This window comes from Procambarus clarkii, chromosome 8 (assembly GCF_040958095.1).
Source record: "Procambarus clarkii isolate CNS0578487 chromosome 8, FALCON_Pclarkii_2.0, whole genome shotgun sequence".
Lineage (NCBI taxonomy): Eukaryota > Metazoa > Arthropoda > Malacostraca > Decapoda > Cambaridae > Procambarus > Procambarus clarkii.
The window spans coordinates 50104026-50126719 of NC_091157.1; the positions used below are offsets into that span (position 1 = coordinate 50104026).

Genomic DNA, 22694 nt, shown 5'->3' on the forward strand with positions numbered 1-22694 from the left:
TCTATTTATTTAATTAAAATTACTTCAGTTGTACTGTTACAATTTCTGCTGTTCCATCCATCATCTAAATTATTATAATTCTTTTTTTTTTCCTTTTTCAATTCAATTTATGCTTTTGATCTTAATTAGTTTTAAGCTTTAGTCTAAGCGTTTTTACCTCACCTTGCCCGAAACGCTGTGTATATTAGTTATACAGTACAAGCATATTATATCAAATTAACAATTATATCAAAACATATATAAGAGTAGTTATATCAAACTAGCATACTGGTATACTTACCAATATAACAATAAGAGTTAAACTTGGCTCTAGGCATAGTTGTACTAGCTCTATCTAGAAATCCAGCATTATGTTTGTAACTCATTTTGAATATATGCACTGTCACCTAAATAAACATTATCTTATCTAGAGACGAACCCAGGCCAAATCGCTTGCGAAGTACGGGGCGAGTGCTTTATCACCGTGCCACGGGGACCCGTAAGCGTTTTCATGTTTCCTTTTGCTTCTTTGAATCTACTCTCATGAAAGGAAAGTTTAGATCTTATTATTATACAGGAATGTATATCAGTATACATACTGGTATGTATACCACTATGCTTGTTTGATATAATTACTCTTATATATGTTTTGATATAATTGTTAATTTGATATAATATGCTTGTATAATTGATAATTATACTTGTCTCATTTTCTTTATTTTCATATTGAGTGGTATTTTGATATATAAGTTGTGTAAGAGTTTATATGTGAACAATTAATGATGGAATATAGATTGACAATAGTCGCAGTGGCACAGCGGTAAAGCACTTGCCCTGTACTTTACGAGCGCTTTGGCCTGGGGGTTCGTATCCTGGCCGGGGAGGATTGACTGGGCACTAATCCTTAACTGAAGCCTCTATTCACCCAGCAGTAAAATGGGAAATTATTTATCAAGCCGTATTCCAGGCAAAAATTAGAATTATGGACCTGCAACCCTGAAACGCTATGCGTGCTAGTGGTTTTACAAGAATGTAATAACGTTTGTATATATATAAATAAAGTAATACAATATAAATGAAGATAGCTCGCCTAGCAACAGATAGTACCAGTATATAGTGAATTAGAACGCCGGGAGAGGGCCACAGAGTCCACCCGGCCAGCAGCCTGATCACTATGGCGTTCTTCAACGTTCTCTCCTCCAGAACCTTATCCCACTCTGCTGTCATGTCCGCCGCTATCAAGAACGTGACGGTGATTGGCAGTGGCCTGATGGGTGCTGGTATTGCTCAGGTGAGAGTGACGGAGAGAGAGAGAGGAATGAAGTATCTGGCACGACCCGGCTCCCTTCACCTTCTGGGGAGGATTCGGCAAAAATCTTTTAAGACACAGCGAGGGTGTCTTCGCTGTGTCAAGATGGAAATGTTGTTCTGGTACACTGTATTTGGAAAGCTTTATCATAGCAGTTAATTATTATCACCTGAAAGTTAGTTTAGTTCATTTATTATGCACCTCATACCCATCTTGTGGGTGGTAGTGGAAAGGGTTACAGAGGCACATAATGGGCTCAGGGACTGAACCCCACAATTCATTTAGCTAAGCAAGTTACAATCTTGATGAGCTAGTTACAAAATTCAGTATGTCGTCACATCAACAATGGGTTCGAGATTGACCACAAGTACAGGTTCTAAATTAAGCAACTGACATATCGCCTGAAAGCAAAACAGTTGTATTTGTACTGGCCCTCAGACGCTGGTATAACTGGCCTATCTTGGTTATCTTGAGATGATTTCGGGGCTTAGCGTCCCTGCGGCCCGGTCCTCGACCAGGCCTCCTTTTTGTTACACATCCCCAGGCAGCAGCCTGTAGCAGCTGTCTAACTCCCAGGTACCTATTTACTGCTAAGTGAACAAGGGCATCAGGGTGAAAGAAACTTGGTCCATTTGTTTCCGCCTCCAACGGGGATCAAACCCGGAACCTCAGGACTACGAATCCCGAGTGCTGTCCACTCAGCTGTCAGGCCTCAGGTGCTGGTATAAAAAGTGTCTAGGGGGATGCACTTACACAGAGGAATGGTCGGATAATAATTATAATAATCGTTATTTAAAAAATACAGAGACGAATATGATCGTGGTTTAATAATTGAGTTTCAGGCATAATTTAAAATAATAGTTATTGTGTGTCCCAATTGTGAAAAATGTATATAGGTATATCATTAGGTTACGATGTACAGTACTGTATTAGGCTATGTTAATTTCGTTGGGTTGGTTTGACTTAGATTACGTTAGGTAAGGGGGGGTTTTTATGTCCGTTTGCAAAACGATATGTATGGTTGTGTATAAATACAAGTCACAGTGTATGATGTGACTAGCATTTATTTAATTTTTTATTTACATACAAGAAGGTACATTGGGTTGTGAAAGTACATACATTGGGGTTTGTTATATTCTTGCAAAGCCACTAACACAAGTTTGGAGGGTTTTTTTTCCTCGTTTTAAAGATTTTGGGGGTTAGATTATGCTGCTCTGGAGATTGTTCAACACCTGGCAACAAAAATCATTCCAGAGCCAAGTCCTGCCTGAAACACTATGCGTGTTAGTGGCTTTGCAAGACTGTAAAAACACCAATGTTATGTACTCTTATGAACCTAATGTACAGTATAAATAAATACAAAAATAAATGTCATCTCATACCAAGAACAGTTGAGGGCAGCAGGGCTAACAACACTGCAAACCAGACATGACAGGGCTGATCACATCAAAACGTTTAAAATAATGAACAATTTGGAGGATGTTGATCTAGATGTCTTCAACAGGTCAGATGTAACACGAACAAGGAGCAATGGTTTCAAGCTCAACAAGCCACAACGTAGGACTGAAAACAGTAGATGTTTTTTCACCCACAGGGTTATAAACCCATGAAACTGCCTACTAGCTGAAGCTGCAAATGCCAAAACTGTTGAACTTTAAAATCCAGCTTGAAAAAATCAGGACCAATTAGGGCACTTTTAACGAGCTGCCGGCTTCCTGTCCTCATCAAGGCAACTAGTGTGTTAGTGGCCCTCGGGTAAATTCGCATAAAAATTCAAAGGGATTACTTGACTTGTATCTCAGATCAGGTTCCTGGTGAAAGAACAGTAGCTGAAATTCCTCATGTTAGCACTTCCAGAAGATGATGTGAGCCTTAAGTCAAATCATGTATACATTCTTTCCACAAATAGTTAATGTAGTAGGTTTTTGTATATAGGAATAATTTTTTTCATACATGTGTGCATCTTGACTTGTGTTCACAATTGTTCTCATCTTCCAAGACAGTAAAATTACTTTAACATTATAATTGTTATGCTGATTAGTTAAGAATGTGTTTAATAACTGTGGAAGATCTAGGACAAATGTGCCTTGGAACAGGGAACTAAGTAAACCTGATCAATAAATAATGTACTGTATATGGTGGATACGCTAATTGTCGATCAGGTTTCCTTGGTTCCCATTTCCAAGGCACATTTGTCTCGGGTCTTCTGCAGTCATTGAAACTAGCCAGACTGTAGTCTACCCACAAGCCCATGATGATTGTAAGTTTGAGGCTTTGGCCGTCACATTTGCTAATATGTTGTGGGCAAATTTTCGGGCTCAGATTTTGGAAATCAAATCGAGTCTTAGGAGGTAGGTATCTGGTTATGTTCCTGATCCCATTCGGGCTTGTGTTGCCGTGGCTGGGTCTCCCGACCTGTGTTTCTTCTTCGATTTTGTAACTACCACCTCTCCACTTTCCTGGCAATGTCTCGTCTGCTTTCTCTGGGTGTTTTCTTGGCGAGGGTAATCATAACAATCCTCTGCTCCCCTGTGCCTCTTTGAGGTGGCGAGGCTTTAGCTCCGGTCTTCAGTTGGCCAACAGGATGCCTATGACTGATGTGATTAGATATTCAGAAATTATATCTGCTATATAAGCTTCAGAGAGCCACTGGGGCTTGCCCCAAAAAAAAGGTTATTTCGCTACATTATATGTTTTTTTTATTTGTATTTACCTAACAATGCAGTTTAAAACCCTCAGCAGCATTACCTCTGATAAAAGTATCTTTGTATATACCTGTACTTTCCAATGATATTAAATTAATCTAATTATTTTAAGTTTTCATTTTAATTTGCTAGTTTTAATGATATTTTGAGCACTTTCTTTTGTCTAAAGGAAACTGTATTGATCTACAGTAATTTCTTTCAAAAAAAGAATAAACTGTAGCTGGAAAGATAGGCTGCCTTGTGCTATGAAAAATAATACACTGTATTTGACAAAATGTAATAGTTCATCAAATAAAGCTAAAAATGGCTTCTTAATATATAACCTATTGCTATATTATCCAGGTTTTTTCTCTGTGCTGATGCCTCCCCATCCCTTGAAAGTGGGAACCAATAGTGTCAATCTCTATGTATTTAATGTACTAATCAAGAGAGGTCAGGCAAGGGGCCATCATTGGAAGCTAGACATAAAATTAAGTTGGAGATGTAAGGGCATTCTTATTCCCTGTGCTTTGCATGTGGTTTGCACTGAAGGAAGAGGTTGGTATCCAATTCCATCCACAACTTTTAAGACCAAAAATATGATGAAAATGGTAATGTTAAGAAAGGTAATTAGTGCATCATGTATAAACAGCTAGGAGGTGAGGCATAAAGACCTATCACTTACTCCCCCAGAGTCACTGATGGGTAAGATAAACAGTTGAAACAGACACCAAGGTATGCTTCACAATTTTTTCTTGATCTTGGGAATTCTAGTTCTCTACAATTGACAATTGTAATACAATATGTGCAATGTGATATGTTTCTCATAATTCTTTTCATCTTGCAGGTAGCAGCACAAACTGGCCATCATGTGACCATGGTAGATATTGATGCTGTTGCCGTAGAAAAGGCACAGAAGAGAATTAACGATTCTATCCAACGTGTAGCTAAGAAGAAATTTGGTGGTGAAAGTGAGGAGGCTAGAAAGTTTGTCGCGGATTCTGTCTCTCGCCTCAGCACATCAACTGATGCTGTGGCATCTGTAGGAACAGCGGATTTGGTAGTAGAGGCTATTGTTGAAAATTTGGATGTAAAGAAGAAGCTATTTACAGAGCTAGATAAGGTCAGTACAGTATGCAAGAAATATGTATGTTTATCACTCAAAATGTTCTGTAATATGTTTATGTGTGTATATATGTATGAACACGTTGTACTGATCTGGGTGAGAATAGCTTGAGCTACCTCATCCCTTTCTGTGTATTTTACCACGGTAAACTTATTTCAATTTCAATTTCAGTACAGTATGTGGTTGGTTTGTACTGTATTTGTTTAATTTAATTTATTGCATATCTGGGATACTTTTAGGCTTTCGTTAAACAAGTTATTTCATTGTATAAATTTACAGCATGGATAGATTTTTCATTTAAAAATTCTAAAGATATACTTTAATACTGTATGCTGTCTTCTGGTATTGCTGGCAACTTTCTGTGATAACGTTCTTGAAAACTCCTTCAGTAACTTGGTGCTTTACTCTATAATTATTGCACAGTAGATAACTTGACCTGAGATAACTCTCAGGTTATGATGAAGCATTAACGCATTGTCACTAATTTGATCTCGTTGTTACAATGATGCTCTAACGCATCTGATCCCACATATCCTGAAAACTAATTGTTAACCATAATTTGTGCACTTGGTCTGGCCGGTAGAGCAACGGTCTCGCTTCGTCCAAGTTGGCGTTCAATTCCCGTTTGTCCAAGTGGTTGGGCTCCGTTCCTTCTCCCCATCCCATCCCAAATTCTTATCCTGATCCCTTCCAAGTGCTATACTGTATAATTGTAATGGCTTGGCACTTTCTCATAGCTTCCTTCTTATAAGTATCTTGTATCGTTTCATAAATAGGTAACTTGCAGTCCTTCCAACCCATCAGTAATATTATTTCTGCCTCCCTCAACACCACTCAACACCCAAAGGTACACCACACCACCACTTGTCACCATCCATTTGTCTACACCTTTTTTTTGGAGATATATACAAGATTTGTTACATTCTTGTACAGCCACTAGTACACGTAGCGTTTCGGGCAGGTCCCTGGAATACGATCCCCTGCTGCGAAGAATCGTTTTTTCATCCAAGTACACATTTTACTGTTGCGTTAAACAGAGGCTACAGTTAAGGAATTGTGCCCAGTAAATCCTGCCCGGCCAGGATAAGAACCCATGACATAGCGCTCGCGGAACACCAGGCGAGTGTCTTGCCACTACACCACGGAGACTGTGTGACCTATGGCCACACCCCTCCTACAGCCAACCACATGCAGTCCCCCCTTTGTATATAAATATATTAAAATGTTTTTGTAAATATTCATATTGTGTGTATTGCAAGACATGCCTGGCATAGGTATTGATGATCTCCCAAATCCAACCAGCTGTGATTGAAACATACTGTACATCATTTTGGGAAAATCACATTAATGTGATTTCGTTGTGCATGCATCATCTTATTTTTAATTCATATATTGTATTCAGAGACTAACACTTTACTCGATAATTTTGCCTGTGAGAAGTAAACAAATCTATTCTTTTAATTCTGACATATATGATTTCAGGTAGCGCCTTCCCACACCATATTTGCTTCCAACACGTCGTCTTTGTCCATTGGTAAAATAGCAGATGCTACTAACCGTAGGGATCGATTTGGAGGTCTTCATTTCTTCAACCCAGTGCCAGTTATGAAGCTGCTGGAGGTAAGTGTATTGAAGCTTTTAAGGAATGAAAGCTCTTGCTTGCTGGCTTTACTCAAGCTGGCGGTAGTGTGGTGGATGACTGTTCGTTAACACTGTTGCATTGGACACGTTCCCTTACTGTGAAGATTCCGGGCACATATGGTTCCCTTTCTTAATATTGTATTAATAATTTGTATATATTACCTTTGTCATTTAAAATTTTTGTTTTTCTGTCACCTTTGTGACTATTTGTAAATTCTGTTTGTCTTATTGTTGATATATACTAGTTAATATTTTTGTACTAAATTTATAATTTGATTAACCAATCATTGTAATACATTAATACATTATTTTAATTGTCTGCTTCACATATAAAGCAGTCAACTCGCTACCAATTGGTCCTGGGTTCAATTCCCAGGCAGGGCAAGACATTTGGGCGAGTATGAGAGAATGCATCATTTACATGACAGGACACTAACTAAAATAGTTTTACTTTTAAAATGAAGCAGAAAATAGGAAAATGCAAAAACACATTTTTGTCTTCTTGTTCTTCTACACATCGGGAGGAAGCCAGTTGGGGGAGTTAGTATAACACTTTGGCGTCCTGGTGATGCTCTCGGTGTCATTAAAACAATACACACAGAGTGGGTGATGATGCTCTCGGCATCATGCATTAATGTTTGGTTATTCGTATTATTAAGTACAGAATAAATATTGTAAGGGAAAGAGTTTGGACATTGGGTTGTGTGCTTACCGTTAATGCCCAGCCTACCTTCCGGAGTGATGTGGGTGGCCCACTGAGCATTCCAACAGTAAAATTAATGAGCCTCTGGACATGTTTATACTCAGCTTGATGACTCGTCATATAGGGATAAGGGGTCGGGTGTTCAAGTATAGGTGGTTCACTACATGGCTTCCTATCACTGCTGTGTTCAATGGATGTTCACAGGAGCTCAATGAGACATTAATTTGCATGCACAACATTCAAAATTTAAATGTTTAGGTAAAAGTACATACAGTGTACATAGAAGATGAGTTACAAACATAATGTTGGATTTATAGATAGAGCTAGTACATAAAATACCTAAAGCCACTAATACACACAGCATTTTGGGCAAGGTGTGGGGGAAAAAAACACTTGGACTAAAACTTAATACTAATTGAGATTAAAGTATAAATTGAGTGTGAAGGGGGGGAGGGGGGGGGGGAACATGGCAGAAATTAGAAATTAAGCAAGTTGGTATTGTTTGAAAATAGCAAGACATGGGTTGACATTTAGGGGGTAAGGAAGGTTACATGGAGTTTATTAGGTGTGTTTGACATGTGCTGTAAAATAATCACACTCGTGGATTGACCTGACGTGATTCTGACACGTTATAAAATAATCACACACACATGGATTGACCTGACATGAGTCTGACATGTGTTGTAAAATAATCACACATGTGGAGTGCCTGGACGTGCCTGATCTTGCAATTCCAGGTTCGAACACTTACTTTTAAAATCTTCATATTCCATTACTCTATAATAACCATGCATCAACTAATCATGATTGTTAATGCCATGAATTGTACTGATAATTTATTTCTTGATTAATACAATATAACAAGGATGTGAAATAACTGAAGGAAATTTGGGTCATTATGCATTGTTTTGATATTATTATTACACAGGTTGTGCGCATCGCAGAAACGTCACAAGACACTTACGAAGCAATGTGTAGTTGGGGCAAAGCCATGGGCAAGGTGACTGTGGAGTGCAAGGACACACCTGGATTTATTGTCAATCGTCTGCTAGTGCCATACATGTTTGAAGCCGTTAGGATTCTGGAAAGAGGTAAGCAACTTCTTCAGACTATTTAGTGTTTTCTTTGTCTGAATTCAGTATGTTTACACAATGTAACTCACATTTTGTTCCTGAGTTGTGTTATTTACTATTTGCTTATGCCTCTGAAATATATAAAATGGCTATTAATTCCCCCTCAAACTTTGAATTTTGTGACCTGGACAGTCAGATTTTGACATTTGCCTATTTCCAATGAGATAAAGGGCAAATTTGCATCTTTTCATTGGTGTCCTTGCTGTGGCAGAGACAAAGATAGCAGGGAAACTTTGTAAAAATCACCTTGGATGCCCATCAGGAGTGCCACCATTTTGATGTCCCCAATGACCTTCCAACTGTACTCATCATACTTTAAGATGTCCCGCAGGGTCTTCATGCTGTTGTAATCCTCTTTGAGGTGTACCAAGTGAGTCATGGGGGGGAAAAGACAGGTTCTTGTTCCCATTATGGGGTTTCTCCAAGTTTATGCAGCACTAGATCGATCTGCAATGTTCTGGGAAATAGGTAAATTTTAAAATATCGCTGTCCTAGTCACAAGGGCAATGAGCCTGTGGACATTGTGAGGGAACAATAGCCGTATTCTATACTTTAAAGAAATAAGCAATTGGTAAATAATGCTTATTATCCAAGAGCAAAAGATATTGTTAATGAATTGATGATTATTCATCATATGTTCATCTAACATGAGAAACCTTTTCAGTACACTCTTCTCAATCTTGCTGTTAATTAACTTTTTGTACTCCTCATCTTTACACAACATTTTAATTTCTTACTCTATCCTCCAAACACTGCAATTGTTCTCAGATTTGTCCAGTCCTTGTATTGCTCTGGCTTCATCTCCTACTGTTTTGGCCTTTATAACTAGGGCTGTCACTTTCCTTTTGGCTTCACTTCCACAATTTCTTCTTTTGTCAGTCACATACTCTGGGTATTTACTTGTCAGTCACTTCTAGCACATCTCTATTCACTAAATTTATTACATAGAATTGTCTTTTCCTTTCATCATAAAAGTTACTTTTCTTCATATTCACTTGTAAGTCTTCTTTCATACACCAGTAAAATTGTCAACAAGTTTACAAAAATTATCCTATCTCACACTGCTAAAGTGATGGAGTAAAGCAATGACAAAAAAATTATAAACCTATCACACTAATGTCAAACATGTTTTGAGATAGTGATTAGGATCCACATCTTATTTTTTTTATGGTGAGAATATTTAGTTTTTTAGATCAACTAAACCACTATAACAAAATCAATGAAGAATTAGGAGAAACCTAGAATGTTAAATATACAGGTAATTGCAAAGATATTTATTAAATGTGATCATGGAGTAATAATTCATAAAATGAGATCCAGAGGAACAAGATACAGTGGGTTGTCCCCAATATTTATTAAATTTTCTGAAATGGGTTGTACAGAATAATGGTAAACCATGCATAATCCTGTCCAATTAATAAAAGCTCTATATCACAAGGGTTCTTTTGTCACTTTTCTCTCTCTCTCTCATCTCTCTTTTAAAGACAGATATGTAAACCACAGCTTTGTGTCATCCATTGCAGATAACAACTTGGATATGCTTAAATAAATAAATAAATATATATATATATATATATATATATATATATATATATATATATATATATATATATATATATATATATATATATATATATATATATATATATATATATGCGAACAAGCCTGAATGGTCCCCAGGACAATATGCAACTGAAAACTCACACCCCAGAAGTGACTCGAACCCATACTCCCAGAAGCAACGCAACTGGTATGTACAAGACGCCTTAATCCACTTGACCATCACGACCGGACATAATGAGGTGATAGCCGAGGCTATTTGAACCACCCCACCGCCGGCACTCGGATAGTAATCTTGGGCATAGCATTTTACCAAATCACCTCATTCTTTGGGGCACACGTGAGGAACACAAATGCGAACAAGCCTGAATGGTCCCCAGGACAATATGCAACTGAAAACTCACACCCCAGAAGTGACTCGAACCCATACTCCCAGAAGCAACGCAACTGGTATGTACAAGACGCCTTAATCCACTTGACCATCACGACCGGACATAATGAGGTGATAGCCGAGGCTATTTGAACCACCCCACCGCCGGCACTCGGATAGTAATCTTGGGCATAGCATTTTACCAAATCACCTCATTCTTTGGGGCACACGTGAGGAACACAAATGCGAACAAGCCTGAATGGTCCCCAGGACAATATGCAACTGAAAACTCACACCCCAGAAGTGACTCGAACCCATACTCCCAGAAGCAACGCAACTGGTATGTACAAGACGCCTTAATCCACTTGACCATCACGACCGGACATAGGATAAAATGTCCATAGGACATGGGTTCGAGTCACTTCTGGGGTGTGAGTTTTCAGTTGCATATTGTCCTGGGGACCATTCAGGCTTGTTCGCATTTGTGTTCCTCACGTGTGCCCCAAAGAATGAGGTGATTTGGTAAAATGCTATGCCCAAGATTACTATCCGAGTGCCGGCGGTGGGGTGGTTCAAATAGCCTCGGCTATCACCTCATTATGTCCGGTCGTGATGGTCAAGTGGATTAAGGCGTCTTGTACATACCAGTTGCGTTGCTTCTGGGAGTATGGGTTCGAGTCACTTCTGGGGTGTGAGTTTTCAGTTGCATATTGTCCTGGGGACCATTCAGGCTTGTTCGCATTTGTGTTCCTCACGTGTGCCCCAAAGAATGAGGTGATTTGGTAAAATGCTATGCCCAAGATTACTATCCGAGTGCCGGCGGTGGGGTGGTTCAAATAGCCTCGGCTATCACCTCATTATGTCCGGTCGTGATGGTCAAGTGGATTAAGGCGTCTTGTACATACCAGTTGCGTTGCTTCTGGGAGTATGGGTTCGAGTCACTTCTGGGGTGTGAGTTTTCAGTTGCATATTGTCCTGGGGACCATTCAGACTTGTTCGCATTTGTGTTCCTCACGTGTGCCCCAAAGAATGAGGTGATTTGGTAAAATGCTATGCCCAAGATTACTATCCGAGTGCCGGCGGTGGGGTGGTTCAAATAGCCTCGGCTATCACCTCATTATGTCCGGTCGTGATGGTCAAGTGGATTAAGGCGTCTTGTACATACCAGTTGCGTTGCTTCTGGGAGTATGGGTTCGAGTCACTTCTGGGGTGTGAGTTTTCAGTTATATATATATATATATATATATATATATATATATATATATTATATATATATATATATATATATATTATATATATATATATATATATATATATAACTGAAAACTCACACCCCAGAAGTGACTCGAACCCATACTCCCACAACTGGTATGTACAGGGACGCCTTAATCCGCTTGACCATCACGACCGGACATAAGGAAGTGATAGCCGAGGCTATATGAACCACTTCCCCGCCGGCACTCGGATGGTTATCTTGGGCATAGCATTTTATCAAATCACCTCATTCTTTGGGGCACACGTGAGGAACACAAATGCAAACAAGCCTGAATGGTCCCCAGGACTATATACAACTGAAAACTCACACCCCAGAAGTGACTCGAACCCATACTCCCACAACTGGTATGTACAGGGACGCCTTAATCCGCTTGACCATCACGACCGGACATAAGGAAGTGATAGCCGAGGCTATATGAACCACTTCCCCGCCGGCACTCGGATGGTTATCTTGGGCATAGCATTTTATCAAATCACCTCATTCTTTGGGGCACACGTGAGGAACACAAATGCAAACAAGCCTGAATGGTCCCCAGGACTATATACAACTGAAAACTCACACCCCAGAAGTGACTCGAACCCATACTCCCACAACTGGTATGTACAGGGACGCCTTAATCCGCTTGACCATCACGACCGGACATAAGGAAGTGATAGCCGAGGCTATATGAACCACTTCCCCGCCGGCACTCGGATGGTTATCTTGGGCATAGCATTTTATCAAATCACCTCATTCTTTGGGGCACACGTGAGGAACACAAATGCAAACAAGCCTGAATGGTCCCCAGGACTATATACAACTGAAAACTCACACCCCAGAAGTGACTCGAACCCATACTCCCACAACTGGTATGTACAGGGACGCCTTAATCCGCTTGACCATCACGACCGGACATAAGGAAGTGATAGCCGAGGCTATATGAACCACTTCCCCGCCGGCACTCGGATGGTTATCTTGGGCATAGCATTTTATCAAATCACCTCATTCTTTGGGGCACACGTGAGGAACACAAATGCAAACAAGCCTGAATGGTCCCCAGGACTATATACAACTGAAAACTCACACCCCAGAAGTGACTCGAACCCATACTCCCACAACTGGTATGTACAGGGACGCCTTAATCCGCTTGACCATCACGACCGGACATAAGGAAGTGATAGCCGAGGCTATATGAACCACTTCCCCGCCGGCACTCGGATGGTTATCTTGGGCATAGCATTTTATCAAATCACCTCATTCTTTGGGGCACACGTGAGGAACACAAATGCAAACAAGCCTGAATGGTCCCCAGGACTATATACAACTGAAAACTCACACCCCAGAAGTGACTCGAACCCATACTCCCACAACTGGTATGTACAGGGACGCCTTAATCCGCTTGACCATCACGACCGGACATAAGGAAGTGATAGCCGAGGCTATATGAACCACTTCCCCGCCGGCACTCGGATGGTTATCTTGGGCATAGCATTTTATCAAATCACCTCATTCTTTGGGGCACACGTGAGGAACACAAATGCAAACAAGCCTGAATGGTCCCCAGGACTATATACAACTGAAAACTCACACCCCAGAAGTGACTCGAACCCATACTCCCACAACTGGTATGTACAGGGACGCCTTAATCCGCTTGACCATCACGACCGGACATAAGGAAGTGATAGCCGAGGCTATATGAACCACTTCCCCGCCGGCACTCGGATGGTTATCTTGGGCATAGCATTTTATCAAATCACCTCATTCTTTGGGGCACACGTGAGGAACACAAATGCAAACAAGCCTGAATGGTCCCCAGGACTATATACAACTGAAAACTCACACCCCAGAAGTGACTCGAACCCATACTCCCACAACTGGTATGTACAGGGACGCCTTAATCCGCTTGACCATCACGACCGGACATAAGGAAGTGATAGCCGAGGCTATATGAACCACTTCCCCGCCGGCACTCGGATGGTTATCTTGGGCATAGCATTTTATCAAATCACCTCATTCTTTGGGGCACACGTGAGGAACACAAATGCAAACAAGCCTGAATGGTCCCCAGGACTATATACAACTGAAAACTCACACCCCAGAAGTGACTCGAACCCATACTCCCACAACTGGTATGTACAGGGACGCCTTAATCCGCTTGACCATCACGACCGGACATAAGGAAGTGATAGCCGAGGCTATATGAACCACTTCCCCGCCGGCACTCGGATGGTTATCTTGGGCATAGCATTTTATCAAATCACCTCATTCTTTGGGGCACACGTGAGGAACACAAATGCAAACAAGCCTGAATGGTCCCCAGGACTATATACAACTGAAAACTCACACCCCAGAAGTGACTCGAACCCATACTCCCACAACTGGTATGTACAGGGACGCCTTAATCCGCTTGACCATCACGACCGGACATAAGGAAGTGATAGCCGAGGCTATATGAACCACTTCCCCGCCGGCACTCGGATGGTTATCTTGGGCATAGCATTTTATCAAATCACCTCATTCTTTGGGGCACACGTGAGGAACACAAATGCAAACAAGCCTGAATGGTCCCCAGGACTATATACAACTGAAAACTCACACCCCAGAAGTGACTCGAACCCATACTCCCACAACTGGTATGTACAGGGACGCCTTAATCCGCTTGACCATCACGACCGGACATAAGGAAGTGATAGCCGAGGCTATATGAACCACTTCCCCGCCGGCACTCGGATGGTTATCTTGGGCATAGCATTTTATCAAATCACCTCATTCTTTGGGGCACACGTGAGGAACACAAATGCAAACAAGCCTGAATGGTCCCCAGGACTATATACAACTGAAAACTCACACCCCAGAAGTGACTCGAACCCATACTCCCACAACTGGTATGTACAGGGACGCCTTAATCCGCTTGACCATCACGACCGGACATAAGGAAGTGATAGCCGAGGCTATATGAACCACTTCCCCGCCGGCACTCGGATGGTTATCTTGGGCATAGCATTTTATCAAATCACCTCATTCTTTGGGGCACACGTGAGGAACACAAATGCAAACAAGCCTGAATGGTCCCCAGGACTATATACAACTGAAAACTCACACCCCAGAAGTGACTCGAACCCATACTCCCACAACTGGTATGTACAGGGACGCCTTAATCCGCTTGACCATCACGACCGGACATAAGGAAGTGATAGCCGAGGCTATATGAACCACTTCCCCGCCGGCACTCGGATGGTTATCTTGGGCATAGCATTTTATCAAATCACCTCATTCTTTGGGGCACACGTGAGGAACACAAATGCAAACAAGCCTGAATGGTCCCCAGGACTATATACAACTGAAAACTCACACCCCAGAAGTGACTCGAACCCATACTCCCACAACTGGTATGTACAGGGACGCCTTAATCCGCTTGACCATCACGACCGGACATAAGGAAGTGCCGGCGGGGAAGTGGTTCATATAGCCTCGGCTATCACTTCCTTATGTCCGGTCGTGATGGTCAAGCGGATTAAGGCGTCCCTGTACATACCAGTTGTGGGAGTATGGGTTCGAGTCACTTCTGGGGTGTGAGTTTTCAGTTGTATATAGTCCTGGGGACCATTCAGGCTTGTTTGCATTTGTGTTCCTCACGTGTGCCCCAAAGAATGAGGTGATTTGATAAAATGCTATGCCCAAGATAACCATCCGAGTGCCGGCGGGGAAGTGGTTCATATAGCCTCGGCTATCACTTCCTTATGTCCGGTCGTGATGGTCAAGCGGATTAAGGCGTCCCTGTACATACCAGTTGTGGGAGTATGGGTTCGAGTCACTTCTGGGGTGTGAGTTTTCAGTTGTATATAGTCCTGGGGACCATTCAGGCTTGTTTGCATTTGTGTTCCTCACGTGTGCCCCAAAGAATGAGGTGATTTGATAAAATGCTATGCCCAAGATAACCATCCGAGTGCCGGCGGGGAAGTGGTTCATATAGCCTCGGCTATCACTTCCTTATGTCCGGTCGTGATGGTCAAGCGGATTAAGGCGTCCCTGTACATACCAGTTGTGGGAGTATGGGTTCGAGTCACTTCTGGGGTGTGAGTTTTCAGTTGTATATAGTCCTGGGGACCATTCAGGCTTGTTTGCATTTGTGTTCCTCACGTGTGCCCCAAAGAATGAGGTGATTTGATAAAATGCTATGCCCAAGATAACCATCCGAGTGCCGGCGGGGAAGTGGTTCATATAGCCTCGGCTATCACTTCCTTATGTCCGGTCGTGATGGTCAAGCGGATTAAGGCGTCCCTGTACATACCAGTTGTGGGAGTATGGGTTCGAGTCACTTCTGGGGTGTGAGTTTTCAGTTGTATATAGTCCTGGGGACCATTCAGGCTTGTTTGCATTTGTGTTCCTCACGTGTGCCCCAAAGAATGAGGTGATTTGATAAAATGCTATGCCCAAGATAACCATCCGAGTGCCGGCGGGGAAGTGGTTCATATAGCCTCGGCTATCACTTCCTTATGTCCGGTCGTGATGGTCAAGCGGATTAAGGCGTCCCTGTACATACCAGTTGTGGGAGTATGGGTTCGAGTCACTTCTGGGGTGTGAGTTTTCAGTTGTATATAGTCCTGGGGACCATTCAGGCTTGTTTGCATTTGTGTTCCTCACGTGTGCCCCAAAGAATGAGGTGATTTGATAAAATGCTATGCCCAAGATAACCATCCGAGTGCCGGCGGGGAAGTGGTTCATATAGCCTCGGCTATCACTTCCTTATGTCCGGTCGTGATGGTCAAGCGGATTAAGGCGTCCCTGTACATACCAGTTGTGGGAGTATGGGTTCGAGTCACTTCTGGGGTGTGAGTTTTCAGTTGTATATAGTCCTGGGGACCATTCAGGCTTGTTTGCATTTGTGTTCCTCACGTGTGCCCCAAAGAATGAGGTGATTTGATAAAATGCTATGCCCAAGATAACCATCCGAGTGCCGGCGGGGAAGTGGTTCATATAGCCTCGGCTATCACTTCCTTATGTCCGGTCGTGATGGTCAAGCGGATTAAGGCGTCCCTGTACATACCAGTTGTGGGAGTATGGGTTCGAGTCACTTCTGGGGTGTGAGTTTTCAGTTGTATATAGTCCTGGGGACCATTCAGGCTTGTTTGCATATATATATATATATATATATATATATATATATATATATATATATATATATATAATATATATAATATATATAATATATATATATATAATATATATAATATATATAATATATATATATATATATATATATATATATATATATATATATATATATATATATATATATATATATATATATCCACAAAGAAATGGGATTTCTGAAAGCAGACACATGGCTCCCAGCATCCAGTTAGCTTAGAGTCAAGGTGTTGGTACCAGTCTCTGTTCACCCACTAACTCTTAGGGTCTACCAATAATCAGCAACCAGTACAAAGTAGCATCCATACATTAATCCATATTTATTAGCCCCTCCCCCCTGCCCTCTGAGCAAATGGCCTGGTTAGCACCAAACCTAACATACCCTACCAGGCCCGTACGAGTCAAGAACACCCAAGTCATAAAACTCATTATAACCTGAGCCAATTCTTTATCCCATGACATCTTGTCCTGCCTAACTGTATGTGATCTTGGCTGCTACACATTGAATTTTTATCCTAGTGGCCAACCAAATCATTCATCTCACAAAAGTACTTTTATTTTTTAACACAAGTGACTGTTTAGTTATTATCATATATTTTGTGATATAAAAGTTGTGATTAACACTGTGCATAGCATAATGTAAGTAGGAATTTTTTTTATTGGCTGTTATAAGCAAAAGACGCTTGCCTATTTATTTCAGGTGATGCTAGTGCCCGTGATATTGACACTGCAATGAAACTTGGTGCCGGTTACCCAATGGGACCCTTTGAGCTCATGGACTATGTTGGTCTTGACACTGGGAAATTCATTGTTGATGGTAAGATGATTTTATTTAGTTTACATTTTTATTTTGTATTGCTTGTATTAGTTATATCCAGAATCCCTGAAGGGAGAAGGTTGTCTGGATAGTTAGCTTGGCTAAAATCTGCAGACAATACATTAATATCCCACAAATATAAAGATTTTGTAAGAGTGATTAGGAGTCAGATATCCAGTTTCATAGAGAACAATGAACTTCACAATCCAGGACATCATGGATTTAGAGCAGGAAGATCCTGCTTTTTGAAATTACTCAACAATAAAAGCAATAAAAGTAAAAATAGGTATCGTATACATGGGCTTTGCATAGGCATTTAATAAATGTGACCATGGAGTGATAGCCCATAAAATAGTCAATAAGAATAACTGGTAAGTAGGACAGTAGATATTCAATTTCCTGTCAAGCAGAATGCAAAGAGCAAGTCAGTCAGTCAAATAAAATCGGGTTCAAGCACAGTGAAAAGCTCTATACCTCAGGGCACAATCCTGGCACCACTGCTTTTTCTCATTCTCATATCAGTTATAGACAAAAAGGCAAGTCACTTTTGTCATCCTTTGCAGATACAAAACTCGGCATGAAAATTACTTCTGTAAAAGACGCTGAAAAAACTAAAAGTTGATATTAACACTTTGGCGTACCCCGCACGCCACCCCTCAACTGTGCGATTTGGGCCCCAGGGTGTCACGGGAGCGCGCGTAAATTCTGAAAAGTGTATACTCTCTTCAACTTTGTCACCTCAATTCTCATCCTACGAGATTAAATTTGGTATCATTGTGTTCGCAATAGAATTCTCTACAGCACTAAATGCATATAAACTCCAAAAGCCCGGCTAATTACCCGCAGCAAACAGAGAAAGTGCGAACGAGTTACCCAGGAGCGAGCAAACGCGATAAAATGTTTTCACTATTTTCACTCTGGTCACCTCAATTTTCGTCCTAGGTCTTTCATTTTGGTCTCAATGGGTTTGCAATAGAATTCTCTAGAGGAACATTTGCATATAAAATAAAAAACCTGGTCACGCTCCAACCGCCGACGAGTTGAAGACGGGCCATGCGTTAGCCGCGAGTGAGCGCTCAGATGCCTTCCAGCTACACTCCCAATTCCCGCCCTTTTCAAGCCTTTCTTTCGCAAATTTCTTCCTGGAAGGGCCTTGTTCATGATCACTATCCATCGTGGAGTAAGCGTAGATAGTTTCTAAAGCCGCAGTAAGAAATATAGCCACGGAAAATAGCCGAAATGTTCACACGTTTGAGATGCGAGGGGAGGCGACATTGGTCACAACAGTGGAGCGAAAACAATGGGCCGACGGCGTGTGCCGAGCCGCCTGCGGGCCACGAGGTGCAACAAGGAAAATGGGAAGACATCGGCACGCATTTTAAAACCAGTCCCAAAAAAATCGGATAAAAACCTGATTTTTGGCGATTATTTAAAGTGGATGACGCAATACTGCGTCATCCCCGGCATCACCGACAGTAAACGGATGACGCAATGCTGCGTCATGCCCGGGCGAAAGTATTAATAAAGTCTTCGATTGGGCATTGGAAAATAGCATAGTTTAACTAATAAATTCCAGGCACTTAGGTATGGTAGAAATGAAGAACTTTAATGAAATGCAGAGTACAAGACAATCAAACCGATTCATAAAAGGAAAATAACATGTAAAAGTTCTGTGAATTATATTGTCTGATCACCTGACAATTAATTAACATAACCGTGCAAATATAGCGTCGGCCAGTAAAATGATAGGATGGATTACAAGAACATTAAAATCCATTGATCCTTTAGCAATGTTAATATTTGAATCACCGGTGCTGTCCTGCCTTGAGATGTGCTTGGTATTTGTTTCCACTTTCAGAGCAGGAGAGATTGCTGAAATAGAGGGAATACAGACTGCATAGGATGATGTGTGATAATTATTATTTGTGCTTGGGGCTCTACTACCCAAAATCACTTACGTCCTCTAATTACTCAACACAAAGCTGCTATTAGGACAATATCCAACTCTGGCCCCAGACATCACTCGGTACCCCTACTCAAATCTCTGAATATGTTAGACATTAAGTCACTGCACATTCTCTCATGTGTATTATACATATATAAAATGCTAAACTATAATGCCAATCCTGATCTCAAACGCTTCATAGAAGGTTGTAACAGAACCCATGAGCACTACACCAGAAATAAATACAATTTTGATATTCCTAGAGTACGACTTAATCAAACTAGAAATGCTCTACAAATCAAGGGGCCCAGAATGTGGAATGACCTTCCCAACCATGTTAAAGACTGTACCTCTCTCAACCAGTTTAAGATAAAAACGAAGCTATCCCTAATAAATTCCCTGTAACCTACCTTACCCTTCTATTGTCAACCAATGTCTGTTTTTTTTAAAGAGCTCTGTTTGTCGACATAATTGTATTTGTGCTGCTTTTTCAGCTGTTTTCATTTCTTGTTTTCATTCTACTCTTTATGCTCAATTAGTATTAAGCTTGTCATTTAAGTTTTTCATGCCCGAAACGCTTTGCGTAATAGTGGCTTTAGGCATTGTATGTACTAGCTCTACCTATAAGTCAACCAATCTTTGTAAAAATTTCTTGTATGTATGTACCTTACCTAAATAAACATTTATTTATTTATTTATTTTATTTTATTTATTATTAATTATATTATTATTATAATTACAGTATTATAATAATAATTGTTGTATTTAATAATTATCACTCTTCCTTTTGCTTGGTCTTGAAGGAAGCTGAAAGAGGGCTGTGACGATCTCTCTGTAACCCGTAGGTGCGAGACTGGGAAGTCCACCTCCTGAGGCTCGTGCAGCCCAAGTTCTCCTTCAGGAGGCTGGGGGTTGTTCTTTCCCTTGATGGGGTGGTTCTTCTCCAGCCTCGACCTCGACGGTCTCTGGGTTTGGAGTCCGTATGCCTTTTTCACCAACTCCGAGGTCAACTCCGGAGCTCACAGTTCCTGCGACGGTGCTGGAACCAATCGTATTGGCGTTTGCCTTTCCATTGGAGACTTTCAGGGCCATGGAGAGGGGGGGGGGGGAGGACCTGCTGCTTGGGTAACAGCTTCTCCTCCATATCAGCCTACTGGAGAGGCCACTCCAGACCGACAGCCAGAGCGCAACCCCATAGTCTCCGGAGACTGATGGATGCCTACTACTACGATGGTCATCCTTCGGGGTCGAAGATGACCATGACTTCAATATATCAGGTCGAAGGTCGGTGGCTGTGTCAGATGGAGAATGAGACCAATCTGAGTCCGGAAGGCTCGCCCACACATGTCCCATGTGTGTGTGTGTGTGGGTGGGTGCTACTATAGAGGTGGAGGTTGCTCTAGCTTTGTGCACAGTCAATTTCCTCTGGGCCTCTGCAGTCTGTCTATTTTCTGCTGCACGGGCCCCCTGTAGTGACTTTGATTTTCCAAGTTGGATGGTCTTGAGCAAGTGACTCCCAAGTACAGGTATTGAGGTTGATGTCCAAGTCTTTGAGGGACCTTCAGGAAGTCCTTGAATCGTTTCTTCTGCTCCCCAACTGAACACATGCCCTGGCATAATTCTCCATACATCAGCTGTTTAGGCAGTCTGCTGTCAGGCATTCTGACAACATGGCTTGCCCATCAGGCCAGAGTTTTCTGTAGGAGGGTGTAGACACTCTGGGAATACTGGCCCCTTCCAGGACCTCCGTGTCTGGGATTTTGTCCTGCCACCTGATGTGGAGGAGTCTACAGAGACAGCTCAAGTGAAAGGGATTTAGCTGTTTGACGTGTCTGCTGTAGACAGTCCAGGTCTCAAGCATAGAGAAAGGTGGGGTATTCCAGGCGCGCGTTGCGCCTGGAATCATGTAATGTTTGACAAGAAAGGTGGGGAAAGGGTAGGGTATTCCAGGCGTGGGTTGGTACACAACTTCAGTCTTTTTGGTGCTGGTGATGAGACCAAAGTTGTCGCAGGCTTGTGAGAAGTAGTCCAAATTTTGCTGTGTTAGTGGAACTCATATTTTTATCACCCTATTTTTATAGCTAGATATACCAGCTTGGGTATTCCTCTCATATGACTGAACTACCATATATATTTTTTGTTTCATTGCATTAGTCATCCATCAACAGCTTCGTTTCCCCAGGTTGGCACAAGGAGTTCCCAGATGACCCCCTCTTCAAACCATCTCCTGTAATGGATAAATTAGTGAAAGAGGGTAAACTAGGAGTGAAGACTGGTGAAGGATTCTACACCTACAAGAAATAATGGTGCAACACAGGAGATACAGAGAATATATTTTTAGATGGAAAGCCCAGCAACACACTGGATGAAAGTGTCCTCTGTATTATACAAATCATATGAGCATACTACGCTCATTCTTGGAATGATAGAAGTCTGTTCCCAAGACATAATTTATTATACAATACAAGAGTGTTTGTCACTATTATATAAGTATACTGGCAGAGGGGTGGATATGCACATCAATGCAATATTATATAAAAGTAATTAATATTAAAATGTCTTTTATAGGTTTGTATAGACTATTTAATTATATGAAAAGTAATTAATGTTTGACAAACAAAAATTCAAATAAAAGTTTTTCATTATTTTAAAGATTTTTCTTATTTTCATCAGTACCTAATACGTTTGGTTATCTAAGCATGAAATACATTATTTTAATGCACGTGCACTAGACAACCCTTGCGCAATATCTTGAGAGACTTGGTGCGTTAACTTGAAATTTTAATCTGTATATGAGTGTTAGTCCAAGGTTGGAGGCCAAGGCTCTTCGGGCTAGCCTCACCATTGCAGGGGGGGAAGGGTCTGAGGTACAGGACGGACATAGGTTGGTCAGGGTCGGCATAAGTTAAATACTTCAAGAAATACTAGAACTTATAGAGATGCCCATGTGATTTTCATTTAGTTAAGTGTGAAATATTTGGTGTGATTCCCATAGTATTTCAGTGCTTCATAATGATACAT

The 22694-nt window shown here is 41.4% G+C and overlaps 1 protein-coding gene across 2 annotated transcripts; it reads left to right on the forward strand.

The window, feature by feature from the left end:
• The first annotated feature begins 444 nt into the window (after positions 1-444).
• On the forward strand, positions 445-22319 carry LOC123759680 (hydroxyacyl-coenzyme A dehydrogenase, mitochondrial). 2 transcript variants are annotated; one of them, XM_045744890.2, is made up of 6 exons: positions 445-580; positions 4820-5095; positions 6581-6718; positions 8371-8533; positions 17612-17728; positions 21856-22319. In XM_045744890.2, the coding sequence occupies exons 2-6, from the start codon at positions 4850-4852 to the stop codon at positions 21975-21977; spliced, it is 786 nt and encodes a 261-aa protein (XP_045600846.1). In that variant the 5' UTR covers positions 445-580; positions 4820-4849; the 3' UTR covers positions 21978-22319. The 2 variants fall into 2 exon arrangements, with proteins under 2 accessions (XP_045600846.1, XP_045600845.1); XM_045744889.2 differs by lacking the exon at positions 445-580 and adding an exon at positions 1104-1270.
• Positions 22320-22694: the final 375 nt, after the last annotated feature.

Bases quoted from the DNA above. Each gene is read 5' to 3' on its own strand.
- LOC123759680 (XM_045744889.2), top strand. From the start codon at position 1,154: ATGGCGTTCTTCAACGTTCTCTCCTCCAGAACCTTATCCCACTCTGCT. The intron at 1,271-4,819 runs GTGAGAGTGACG...TTCATCTTGCAG, and splicing joins TGGGTGCTGGTATTGCTCAG to GTAGCAGCACAAACTGGCCA. The intron at 5,096-6,580 runs GTCAGTACAGTA...ATATGATTTCAG, and splicing joins TATTTACAGAGCTAGATAAG to GTAGCGCCTTCCCACACCAT.